The sequence below is a fragment of the Phodopus roborovskii genome, unplaced genomic scaffold (assembly GCF_943737965.1).
Source record: "Phodopus roborovskii unplaced genomic scaffold, PHOROB, whole genome shotgun sequence".
Lineage (NCBI taxonomy): Eukaryota > Metazoa > Chordata > Mammalia > Rodentia > Cricetidae > Phodopus > Phodopus roborovskii.
In genome coordinates, this window is record NW_026126563.1 from 9,809,180 (window position 1) to 9,821,928 (window position 12,749).

General features: G+C 35.8%; 1 protein-coding gene across 6 annotated transcripts in view; it reads right to left on the reverse strand.

The window, feature by feature from the left end:
• Positions 1–5,018: 5,018 nt before the first annotated feature.
• The window catches only part of Pias2 (protein inhibitor of activated STAT 2), a 55,915-nt gene continuing 48,184 nt past the window's right edge, over positions 5,019–12,749 (reverse strand). For 2 of the 6 annotated variants that reach the window (XM_051202224.1, XM_051202222.1), the window contains 2 exons: positions 8,172–8,209; positions 5,019–5,692 (listed from right to left, as the gene is read on the reverse strand). In XM_051202224.1, the coding sequence (XP_051058181.1) occupies positions 5,510–5,692; positions 8,172–8,209 (221 nt within the window). In that variant the 3' untranslated portion in view covers positions 5,019–5,509. Of the gene's footprint in view, positions 5,693–7,652; positions 7,819–8,171; positions 8,210–11,053; positions 11,153–12,749 lie in introns of those variants that run through there. The other 4 variants (XM_051202223.1, XM_051202225.1, XM_051202227.1 and 1 more) reach the window with 4 other exon arrangements.

A 12,749-nucleotide genomic window follows, 5' to 3' on the forward strand; every position in this document is an offset into this window, starting at 1 on the left:
CTCTCTCATGCTTTAACAGTCTCCCGCAGATGACTTACCATAGTGCCTGCCAACAGCAGCATAATCCTCCCAGTGACAGAGTAGGATAGAAACGTGCACACATTCCTTCAGTTAACTGTGATCATCATCTGAACCAGTACTTACAACTGTCTACATTTCCACTCTAGTCTCCTAAATGCCACAAACCAGTGTCACCTTAATTGAGACCAAGGATATTTTTCTCAGTTGGGTTTTGGTCAGACTCCCTAGGTTTAACTTACTATTCTGTGTGTCACAAACCAGAACGAAATCTGTATTCATTTGAGATACTAGTTGAAGTTCTCAGCACAATTACTAAGAATTCTTGATCTTTCAAAACTGGATTGCAAACCCTTTTAAGAACACTTTATGATGAACAAAATAAAATGAGTGTTTTATTCTAACAGTACCTTTCTTAAGGGCTCATTTACTTTTAGGAACACAGAAGCTATAAAAGCCATTCACCAAAAGATGGGGGAAAAGCAATCTGAGAAATGTCATATCAAAGTCTTGAATATCTCAACACAGTAATCTATTTGGTTTTAGTTTCACGATGCAATTTGAGGCTGGCCGCAAACTCGACATCCACCTGTCTCTGAGGCCAGGTGAATTCTAGCATTAGACACATACCACATCAGATCAGCACTATTTTCTTTCCCCATAGAGGATGTTGGTCTTTTACCAGGATATGACAGGCAACAGAAAAAATACGTTCAGAGCTCACCAGGTAAAGGTGTCTGTTACCCATTCTGACAACCTGAGTTTGGTTCCTGGTACTCAATACAGTGACAAAACTGACCTGAGGGTTGTCGTCTTACAGCGACACACCTGTTGCAGTGATGTACACACACATACACACACTGAAATAATAGATAACTAGACAAGAATGTGAAGTCAAAGGCAGCCGGTTCTGTCTTAGCTTTACCATCTTTCCAGTTGATGTTGGACTGCCTTTACTCAGCAAATCCTACTAGCATTAGGAATTCAGAAAGGTGAATGGACTTTACAAGGAACTCACTGTTTAAGGGCTGTCCTTAGGCACAAATGGCTTCAAACAAAACAAAAATCAAAATCCAGTATGACAGGGTAGATGATGTCTTATGAGCGCTAAATGAAAGCCCATGAAAAGTCAGTTGGGTATCCACATGCAGTAGCTTCAGGCACATGTCAGACAATTCATAGTCAGCTCTCCAAATGCATCCATCTTGTATATACATGGACCCAATCCACTACAGTTACAATGCCAGAGGAAGGGCTGGAGCTGCACTTTGAGAACAGACTTCTATTCCCTAAGCACCACGCTGTAACACCACCTATTTACATAGCATTTTATTAGACATTATATTCAAGATGATTTAAGATATATGCAACTATAAATATCAGCCTTACGCAACTACTATGCCATTTTATGAAACTCTGGCATTTGTGGACTTTTGTGCTGGAGGAGGATTCTGAAAGCAATGTCCCACACATAAGGCAACTCTGTATTTAAAAGTCAAAGGCTGGAGATGGAAAGACAGCTCAGAGATCAGGAGCAATACTGCTTTACCAGAAGTCCTGAGTTCATCAGGTGGTTCACAAATGCTTTGTAGCCATCATCTCCAGAAGATCCAAGAACCTCTCTGGCTCTCACACAAATATGCATATAACCACATAAAGACATGTACACACGATTAAAAATATTTTTCTTAAACTTCAGAAGCTTGGGAAATTATCTTCCAATTATTGCCTCATGATCCACTCCCTGGGGTCAGGAGATCTTAATGCTGACACCTGCAAAGACAAATGAGTTCTAGAGGAAAAGTAGCTATACAATCTTTCATACTATCTGCTGATGTGCATAATGTGCAAAGAAAAACAAACAAACCAAAAATAACAAAACAAAAAAAAAAAAAAAAAAAAGAAAAAAAAAAAAAAAAAAAAAAGAAACTTTCCTATCCTGGAGATATGGATGGTAGGCAGCTAGAACTCTTGCTGTTTGCTGTTTTCCTTTGTCTCAATTCTCTGCAAAGAACTTATACTACTGACAAACAAAAACACTATTCAATAAGGCAGGCAATGAAAAATGGGCAAACATTCTGATCCAGCTTTATTTGCTGCTTTTGTAAATTATGATGTGGCCCCTAACAAAAGGAAGACAAACCAGTCATTTACCAAGAGCATCAATCTCTAAAAAAGTGGAGCAATCCTTTAAATCTTTCCAACACATTTCACCACAACACATGAGCTGCTGGAGGAAAGATGTTGAGTCAGGTTCAACAATCAATCACCCTCCAAATGGTAACTCCAAACTGCCACACTACCTGGACCCAGAGCTACTAAAATCAGTGTCAGCCTCAAGATAAATGGGCACTAATTTTTTATTTTTTAAGATGAAAAGAGATGGGAAATAAATTATGATTTTCTTTTGAAGTGGAGATAAACTTGCAGGGAAAAAAATGTTCATTTAAAAAGTATTGTTTTTTTTCTTTTAAATAACCAAGCAAAGGCGACTGCAAAGCCATACCTGAGAATTTAAGAAATATTTTATGAAAACCAACTTTACTTAAAAACACAAATGCAACTAAACGATTATCTTTATTGGCAAAGACAAAGGTGATTGTTTAGGACTGAAGACATATTAAAGTCAAAATAGACTCCTATACCTCCATTTAACATGACTTTAAAATTCAGCATCTTTCCTTCAAATTCATGAAGACTAATGGAAACTTATTTCACATAAAAAGTTATGACCAACTGGATCACATTAACTATCCCTTACCTATGCTATGTTTGTGTTATAGTATTAGAGAACAAACAAAATAAAAGGCCATTCAATTAAATTCACCTGATCTATCTCATTTGGCCCATTAAATTATCCAATGATACCTAGTGTTTTTAATCTGGGAGCAGAAAAGGAAATAAAATCTAAAGAACACTCTGCTGGTGGTCAGAAAGCTAGCTAGTGAAGGCAGTCCGCATGAGTAGAGAACTCTGTGAAGCAGCTACACTGCCTGGAGTTACCGCAGCAAGATGTATATTTATAAGTGGAAAAGGAAAGAAAAAAGGAAAGGAAAACACTATTCTCTAAGTGGAGACATCTGAGGTAACGGTCAGCTGGCTAGCATCTGTAACCCAGGATGAATTCTTGGTCCTACAGAGCTCTGCATCAGCAAGACACTGCTAAGAAGCCAGGATCTTCATAAGAATGTGACACTGAAGAGAGACGGCTCTACAACCACAGAGCCACAGAGCCACGGGCAGAAAGAAAACTACACACCTTCAAATATATGTACAAAGTAACTCCGAATATCAACATGAAAAACTTTTAAGTCTATTTTGAAGGTGCTAGTCACCTGAGATAAAGTAAAAAATTTTGTAATTTCATGAAACACCAAAAATGAATACTACAATTCCTCACGTGAAAGTGTCAAATGTACAGAGATATAAATTATGAGAACTAGATAAATAATTCCTTTTACCATCTTCATTACTTGTAAGACTTCACTGATCACAATAAGGGAGTCTCTGATACTCTAGGAGGTAAGCAAAAGATGACAACTCTGCATCACTTCTTTATTAACAAATGATACCACAGAAGCCAGGTTACTTTTTCTGATTACAGAGGTAACAGAAACTGCATCCCGTACTTACAGTAGCAACATAAAATCCTACATGAAGAAATTTTCTAACTGGACTAGCTAAGAAGGTAAAGCCAGTGCCTACTGTGACCACAGGGGCTGGCTTTGTTTTACATGTATATCACTGACGATACAAAAGCCCTATCAAAAGGGAAGATCATAGACTATGGGGTGCTGGAGGCAAAGAAGGGACAATACGGACAACAAGGCATTTAGTACAAAAAGCACACAAAGGCCATGAAAACATTGAGAGGCTAAAACACCAATCAGGGACAAGGCAGCTCTTCAGAGCTGTGCCGATTGGAAAACAGCATGCCCTGTCCCGAGTGGAGGCAGAGTCCTCATGCTGGAACTTACTTGAGAAAATAAGAATAGTCAAAAAAAAAAAAAAAAACAAAAACAAAAACAAAAACAACTTGGGTTTGAGTTGGACAAAGCATAGGCAGAGAAAGCTAGGCATCAAGAAGTACTAACGAACCCAAAGGAAGCACAGAAAACCAGGGCTGCCAAACGCTTCCAGAAGTGAAACCCAGTTCTCTGAGTGACCCACGCACAATGAAGGAGGCACAACAGCTTTCGAAGTACACCCAGGAGAGCCCGTGAGAGCCACGTGAGAGGTGCGTTTTGAAGGCAGCAATAAGTGGGTCTTTGCGTCCCTTTTCCTCACTTCAGTTCAAACATCCCTAATTTGTATGTCTGTGTTTTCACAAAACACTTCTATAAAAAATTCGTGAAAATGAGATCTGGTATCACCCTCCATCATTTACTACTGACTTTCTTTAAACTTGAAAAGCCACTGCCGAAACTGAAATTACATTGATAAGATTTTATGATTCAGAGACCTTAAATATAATTTCTGTATCACATTAAAATGTGAAAACTTTCAACCAACAAAGCATACTGTATTATCCTCTAAAAACAAATTAAGTTCTCAGGGAGAATTCAGTTATTTCCACCCCTCTTAAATATGTTCTGGTGACTTCCAACTATTAAATATTTCTGAACATTGTGAAGAAAATTCTACTAGATATTCTAGCCACATCTTAACTCAAGCACATTTCACTCAAACACTGTAGACTTTCTTTCGGGGGGGGGGGGGGGGGGGGGGGAGACAGGGGACGGGGACAGGTCTCAAGATTATAGAAAATTCTAGAATAAGAATGTATAGTAACAAAAAGTAACACATTATATCAGGACAAAATCTGCCCAGTGCTCTTAAACATAATCACTATAAAGAACAACCAAACCCTAGCACTTTACTCTGCATGTATCAGCAAATAACTTCAAAGTGTAAACAAGAGAAAAACACACATCACGAAGACCATTTTCTTTGATGGGATCATGAAGAATGAAACTGAAAGAAGGGAAGTGGAACCCAAGTTCTGGTCAGTTATTGAAATTTCATTACATCAACAAAATATAACAAATCTCTATAGAAAGTATTCATTCAGCAAACATGACTTCTTCCCATCTATTTTTCCTTCATTTTGGATTAAACAGAAGTTGCTGTTATTCTAGATCAGTAATTACATTATTTTAATTAGAAAAGTTTAAGTATTTACATAATTTTATTGCTGTTTATTGTAACAAAAAAAATTGTTTGTAGAATCCATCCAGTAATGTAGAAACTGAAATCCACTGATCAAGAAGACACCATTGTAGATGAAATATATCTGATGCTCAGTGTACAGCGTAAGAAAAGTCCTTGCTTGTCATCTGGTTCTTGCTGAAGTTATCTGGGTTCACTTCTCAGCAAAGAATCCATCTGACAATTTAATAAATATTAAATTGCAAAAATTAGCTTCCATGGACTAGATATCCAAGAAGGAGTAGTTCTGATGAATGATTCCCAGAATCAAATATGTCCGCCTTTAGTCCAGTGAGATGATGTCAGGAATGTTACTTCCACTGCTGGTTATGACCCCTGTCTCACTCCTGCTGCTGGATGAACTAACATGAGTACTGCTTTCATGGGGGCTGGTGGTGGTGACGGACGTGCTGCTTGCTGTTAAGGGTGAGGTGAGACTATCCAAAAACATAGGAGGACAGTACTGCTTGAAACAAACAATGATGCTGATGAGGAAGAGGCTACATTGGTTTTAAATAAATAGACTAGAAATTGTTAGATAGATACAACTGACAGTCACAAAGTTAAATCCTCTTGGGATTTTAAAAATACCAAATTTCTTATTTAGGTGGAAGATGGCATGGACTCAGCTATTTTACATCCCTTACTTAATGCCATACATTCTTTATTGTCTTCAATGTGTGGAACTTGTCTGTTGACCATATACACAAGGAAAACACAATGTCAACAATAACTGAAATCATTTAATGTTAAATACTGATCCCCCCAATTATGACTTACACTAACTTCAAAGACAACTTAATAATTGAAACAAAGTTCAATTTTTTCTCAAAACTTAGAATCAAACAGGCCCTTTGTGAGTAATATTAAGAGCTGAATGATGGCACTGGATTCCTCTGTAAACAAAGAGAGCCAGTAATACTTGTGTAATGAGAACCTTAACATTCATCTGACTTGGAGGCTATATGGCAGCTCATTACCATGGGATGTTCAGAGAATAATACCATTCACAAATTCAAAATCCTTATGACGCTTAACATCCCTCTGCAAATGTTCTTATTTCGAGTACCTTTCCATCTGGATGGCTGATTCACACACAAATACAAACCTGAGCACAGTCATCTAAAATGATGAGAACTGAGATAAAGAGCTGCAGGATGTTTCACATAAGGCACGAATGCACATGTAATGTCTAGTGCTGCTAAATTTGTCTTCAATTAGACTACAGGAAAAATTATCAACAAGGACATGTAATATTATCTATCCTACCAATCATTTAGATTTTCTTAGAGACAATGAATAATGAAGTTATTCAAAGCTAAGCTATTCAAATTAATTGTTTTCAAGGCGCATTAAAAGAAAAACGGGGACAGCTAGGAGAACAGTGAAACCGAGGCTGCATTATTTGTGCGGTTTCATTATTTGTGTGTGTGTGTGTGTTTCGGGGCGGGATCTTACTATGTAACTCTGGCTTTCCTGGGATGCACTAGGTAAACCAGGCTGGCCTTGGAACTCAGAGATCTGCCTCTCAAGTGATGGATTAAAGGTGTGATCCACTATGCCAGACTGAAGCTGTCTTCTGACAAAGAGTTACTGGATTTTTTGTTTTGTTTTGGGTGGTTAACTCTTAGTTTGTCTGCAAATTAATGCACACACGAAGAATTTAACAGACATTCATAAGAAGCTCTGACAGTGAAATTGTCAAGTATCAAAAATTCTCTAAAATCAAGTCAATTATATTAAAACTGAGGAAGATATAAAGAAAAGCCTAGACGATTCCATTTTAATCTGCCAGCATTCTAGCTTGTTTTTACCTACAGCACTAAGCTGTAAAAATGCTAAATGCTGCCACCCTGCTGCCAATGGACTGTGTCTTGAATATTTAGGGATTCTATAATCAGCAGAAGGCACCACGCTCATCCTCCTACCAAGTTATCAAATAAATCAGCCTCCCACCACGCATGTAAATAAAACCATGAAATAAAAACCATGGGTTCCAAGATTATTTTTTTAAAGCACTGTTCACATAAAAATACGTAATAAAAGTATGTAATTCTCTTAAGCCTGAAGAACTTATATCCTAGAAAACTATGTAACTTTCCTTGTAATGTCTTACTCATATAAAGTCAAGGCAGGGTGAGAAGAACATCCTCAGTCCGCATATATCTTGTGCTCAAATTTCCTGTGCTGTTTGTGCAACCAGATGGACACACTGAGATGGGAAGCTCACACTGGACCTGCAGTTGGGAGGCTCACAGTGGACCTGCAGTTGGGAGGCTCACACTGGACCTGCAGTTGGGAGGCTCACAGTGGACCTGCAGTTGGTCCATCCTGAATTGGTGAAACAGGTCCACTTCTTCCAGCTCTCCCTAGGTAACACATCTGGGCCTCAAGACTTCCTGTTGCTGTTCCACCTCGCCTCTCTCGCTTCCTGTGCTTTGCCTCTGCTGTTAAAGACTGTCAGCAGAATCCATGCTCAACACGCAGTCTTAAGGCTGGAATTCTGGAATACTCCTAGAATCTCTTTTCTTTGATTGGAAACACAGCAATACTGCAACTTTCAACTGAAGCCTTTTCAAAGTCTGACTCTGTCTGATCCAAACTCAGTGATCCAAATCTGATGAACTTGTTGATGGCTTTATGTAAATGGTTTTAATATGTAAAATCTTAACCTCTATGCATTAGTACTGCATTCACCCATTCTAATCACTCAAACACTTGTAAGAAATACCGTTTACATTCAATAAAGTTTAAGTAATAAGATAAAAAAAATTGAAAACCAGTAACTTTATTCCTTCAAAAAAAATGTATAATATTTATATAGTACTCCTTTTTCTATCCACATGAGAATCAACTGTCCTGATTTTATGCAACTGGTCCTTTTAGTTAGTATGACATAATCAACCACCAAATACAAATTAGTTGCTTAAATTCAGGATACATACCTGGGGATCAACTGGAATAAGGGAAAGAAAATCCAAACCTAAAACAAAAATGCTTTGTTAATAGTTGTCTCATATTTTGGAGACAAGAACTATTTCCCAAGATCACTCAGCATTTATAAGCCAGGGAACATCTGTGGCAAATGCTCACCTCTCTGCTATAATCATAACTGGTGATACTTAATGCATGTAAAACCAAAGGTGAATACGTTCGCTGGCCAAACAACTGGAAAAACTAGCTCCCAGCAACTCAAAAGCAGCAGTCCAGAATTACCAGAGTTGGACCAGTTAATTCAAATCTTTCTCCTTTTGTCTTTTAGAAGAGCAAGAAGCAATAAAAATCATGGTACTTATCTTTGGACCATTAAAAAACAACATACTTAAGTTCTTAAGATACTTCACATTTATTTTTCAGAAATACGCCACATTAGTTTAATCTAATAATACCAATTCTTTAACAGATATTTCATCAGCAGGTAGCTGCTGCCCACCCCCAAGAGTTTTACAGAGTATAATACTCTGCATAATGCAAGCCCTGGGAATTGCTACTCACTACAAAGGTAGTCAACAGTCAAAAGGTTCTCAGCTAATGCAATGCCCTAAACCAAGGAACTGGAACTCTACAACTATATTCTGGAAATAGGAATGTGAAAGAGATTTTCCTTAAATAAGTACTCAAATAACAATAAGGTATAGGAAAAAAAAATCATGTCTGAAAAGTTTAGCAATAATCTTCACAGTCCACTTCTGAAGACTTGCCTGTATGATCAAATGCTTTCAAGTTATTTTAAAACATTAAAAAAAAAAAAATTAAAAAAACCCACATACTGAGCATGTGCCATTAAGTTAGGGCAATGTTGCCCTAACTTTGGAGGCAGAGATTGGCGGATCTCTGTGAGTTCCAGACCAGCCAGGGCTAAACAGTGAGATCCTATTTTCAAAAGACAAAAAACATACAAACAAACAAAAAGCCAATGTCTATTCAATCCCATAAATATTTATATGCTGGCATTTAATAAACCAACCACATGGAGTGAAATTCTAATATAATACTATACCATTATTAAAATAGAGATTAGTAAGAAAGATAATGGACATATTTAATAAAAACTATGAATAATTTTAACTAAAAAAATTTAAAGCATCATTATTCCCTTATTTACAAGTGAGTGTATTTTAAACACTTATCATAATACAAGTCGTAACCCCAGCTATTTAGAAAGAATTACTGAAACAACTTCTAAAGCAATTTTTAAACTTGTTAGTATAACCTGTTATTAGCTACATGATATAGCAGTTTAAATTGATGAACAAAGTAAATCACAATCCACTGTTGCAATATTTACCCATTAAAATGATAACCAGAGGTGATGTATTTAAGGAGAACACTTTAAATTATTTAATAAATTTCTCTTTTAAAAAGCAACTCAAACCTGTCTAGCCTTTTTATGTCTTCTAAGAGTTTATATATGAACAAGTCATGTTTTTATTCACTGTTGTTTTGCTCCAAGTGGTGTAACATTCTGTTCAATTTTACAACAGTTCCTACTTTATTTATTTATTGCGTTTTGTGTGCAGGAATCCATAGTGGTCAGAAGGGGGGGCTCTGGATACCCTAGAGCTGCAGTTAAAGGCGCTGGAGAGCTGCCACCTAGGTACTATAAAATGAACTCAGGTCCTCTGTAGGACAGTAGGTGCTCTTGCCAGAAAAGGTCTTACTCTGCAGCACAGGCTGACACATGCACTCATAGACCTCCTGCTTCTTGAGGACAGGGATGACAGGCAGCAGTCACCACGTCTGGCTCACTATTTTTTGTTGGTTCCTCATTCTATTTAATAACAAGCAAATAAAAATTAAAGAAAGTACTACCATTTCAGAAGATATACCACAAATGGAAACAAATCATTTGAGAAGCTCTTTTTTCCCAATATTCAACTGTAGCCACTTCATAACTCTAAATAAACATGTAAGTTTGATAAAATACTACAAATGTTTCTGTGCATTGAAGCATTGAAGGTCAATGCTTTCCAATATCAGTTATTTCAACTCGTATTTTCAGATGTACTATAATTTCCTTTGCTGACTTCACATGTCCCAGCAAATGTAAAATCTATTTACAAAATATTTTAGATGAACTTGGTCTATTTGTTATTAATGTCTCAGCCACAGATAACTAGACAAACTACAACTTACATAATACCCCAGTAAGATGTATAAATATATTCATAAAGTCTTGTTGAAATTTAGATTGTCTTCCAAGTATCAGACATACTCCAAAGAGGGTTTAATATGAATATTCTTCAATGAAAACATTTTCATATATTTTGAAAGTTATCCCTACTAATAAAAGAATAGACTATCATCATTTTTATCATTTAATTGTATTATTTTGCATATGTACTGGTTTCAACAGTAAAACTTAACTGCCTTGTTAGCAAAATACGATTCCTTATTTTATTATGTTTCAATTGTAACAACATACTGATAGGCTTTTTATTTTTCCCTCAAATATTTCAGCTGAAAATGCTCTTGTTTTTAACTAAAAGAAAAAAGTGCTATTAAAAATTCTGATAATACAATCTATGTGTTTTTAATTAATAACGTTGCAACTAATAACGTTGCAATTTTTGAATTTTGAATGCTTCATTAATAGAATGGACTGACCATTTGCTTTTCATCCCCTCATTGACAACCACACAATTTTTCCTTACTTAAGCCATGAACTTCACAAACATGAATGCTACATGGTTGAATATGTAAGTTTTAGCGCTTTAAACTTTAGTGATACAGCTGTTGAGCACCATCCGCACCTGACAGTATGGCACTAGCAATAATAAGGCAGACATTTTTTTTTCTTGAAATAATCAAGCTGTTTTCCACTCCATAAATACAAATTATGTTTTATTTTGTATTCACTGCTGCACAGTATCAGAAGATGTTCCAAGCTGCACTTCGTTATTAATATCATTTCTTCTTTGTTCTCCTGCAGATTCAGAAGATTCAGATTTATGATATTTAAAAGGAATGTTAGAATCTACTAAAACTGTCTTCTCTCCATTCTTGGTGTTCTACTTAAATTTTTACTATAAAATTATTAAATTTATCAATACCAAAACTGCACATGACTAATTACATAAAAATTATACAGATCACTAATTTTAAAAAAGTGCATAGACAATAGAACAGAGGTAAAAACTAAACTTCTTAGATGTCTAATTGCTACAAAACTTTTAATAACTAGTAATTTTTCCTAAGAATCACTAGCCCTATTCTATTTAAGTTTATCAACTGCTAATAAAGTTTTTCAGGATTTAACCAGATTATTGGTTTATACTGGCCAAATATCAGTCTAGAATATAAGTATGATTTCCATAATCTTAAGTTAATTTTATAAAACACAAAGGTGAGACACATTTAAGACATACCACACATAAAAAAAATTTTACTTATTCTCAAAATCAGAACATAAATTCTCCCAGATCCTCATAATTTGCAAATTAGCAAGACTACTTATTTGTACTGTTTTTGGTATTACTGCTTAATAGACGTTCACTTTAGTAAACATAAACATTCACTACTTTTTTTTAATCAAAGAGTAATATTTAATTGAAGGTCTTAAGCAGATCCTTTAAAAATACATTTTTTAACACATACTAAGACGATGAACATTCACTCATCAACTTAGTCCACGTTACAATACTCGACTATAAAGAACTCTCTCATGAGACCAAGAACCCTGACATCTATGGATGCGTTCTGACATGTATTAGTCGGTCTCACAAAGAACGTGAAAAGTACAAAACCACAAATTACATGTGGAGCAAACATGTTAATCTTAATGTCATTCGGTATGACTTTAGACATTTTTGGTATTATTTTTAGTTTGCTCTTTTCCCACTACATTTTATTCAGTAAAACTAAATTCAAGAGGCAAGAGTACATAAGAACAGGTAATAGAACTATCTATTAAGGAATAAAAATAAACTGCAGATCAATATCAACTTCCAAAAAAACATATGGAGGGAAGTGTATTAATCAAAATGGTTCGTAGATAGAAGTCATGGATACATATATGGTGTACTGGTTCTAACTTTGCTCAGACTTGATTGACAAAATATATGAAAAGAAAGCATCTCAGCATGGAGGAAAAGGGAAAAAAAAAAAAAGAGTATGGGAGGCTGTGGTTAAACGTTATATCATGGTGTTGGTTGCATAAATGCTGGCACTAAAGAAACTCAAATTTGAATCGTTAAAATGTGATTATTATACATGCCAAAGTATCTCCAAATATTAAGATCTACTTTAGAGAAATACATGGTTAACCCTATCCTTACAGAGAAGAAAATCAACAAGGTAAAAAATCACTAAGCTAGAAGTTTTGAAGAAAAGACTTCTGAGGAAACTCTTCCCCCTAAGCTTCCAAGAGAAAGCCTAAGTGCACAACTTCATAAAAATTTCCTACTATACTCCTGTATCTCCTACTAATAGAAATCTATAGATTCTCATTAATTAAAATAGCAACCAAATATAAGATACTAAGGCAGTAAGGCTTCTACATGAAGCCTTGAAATTTCTTTTAG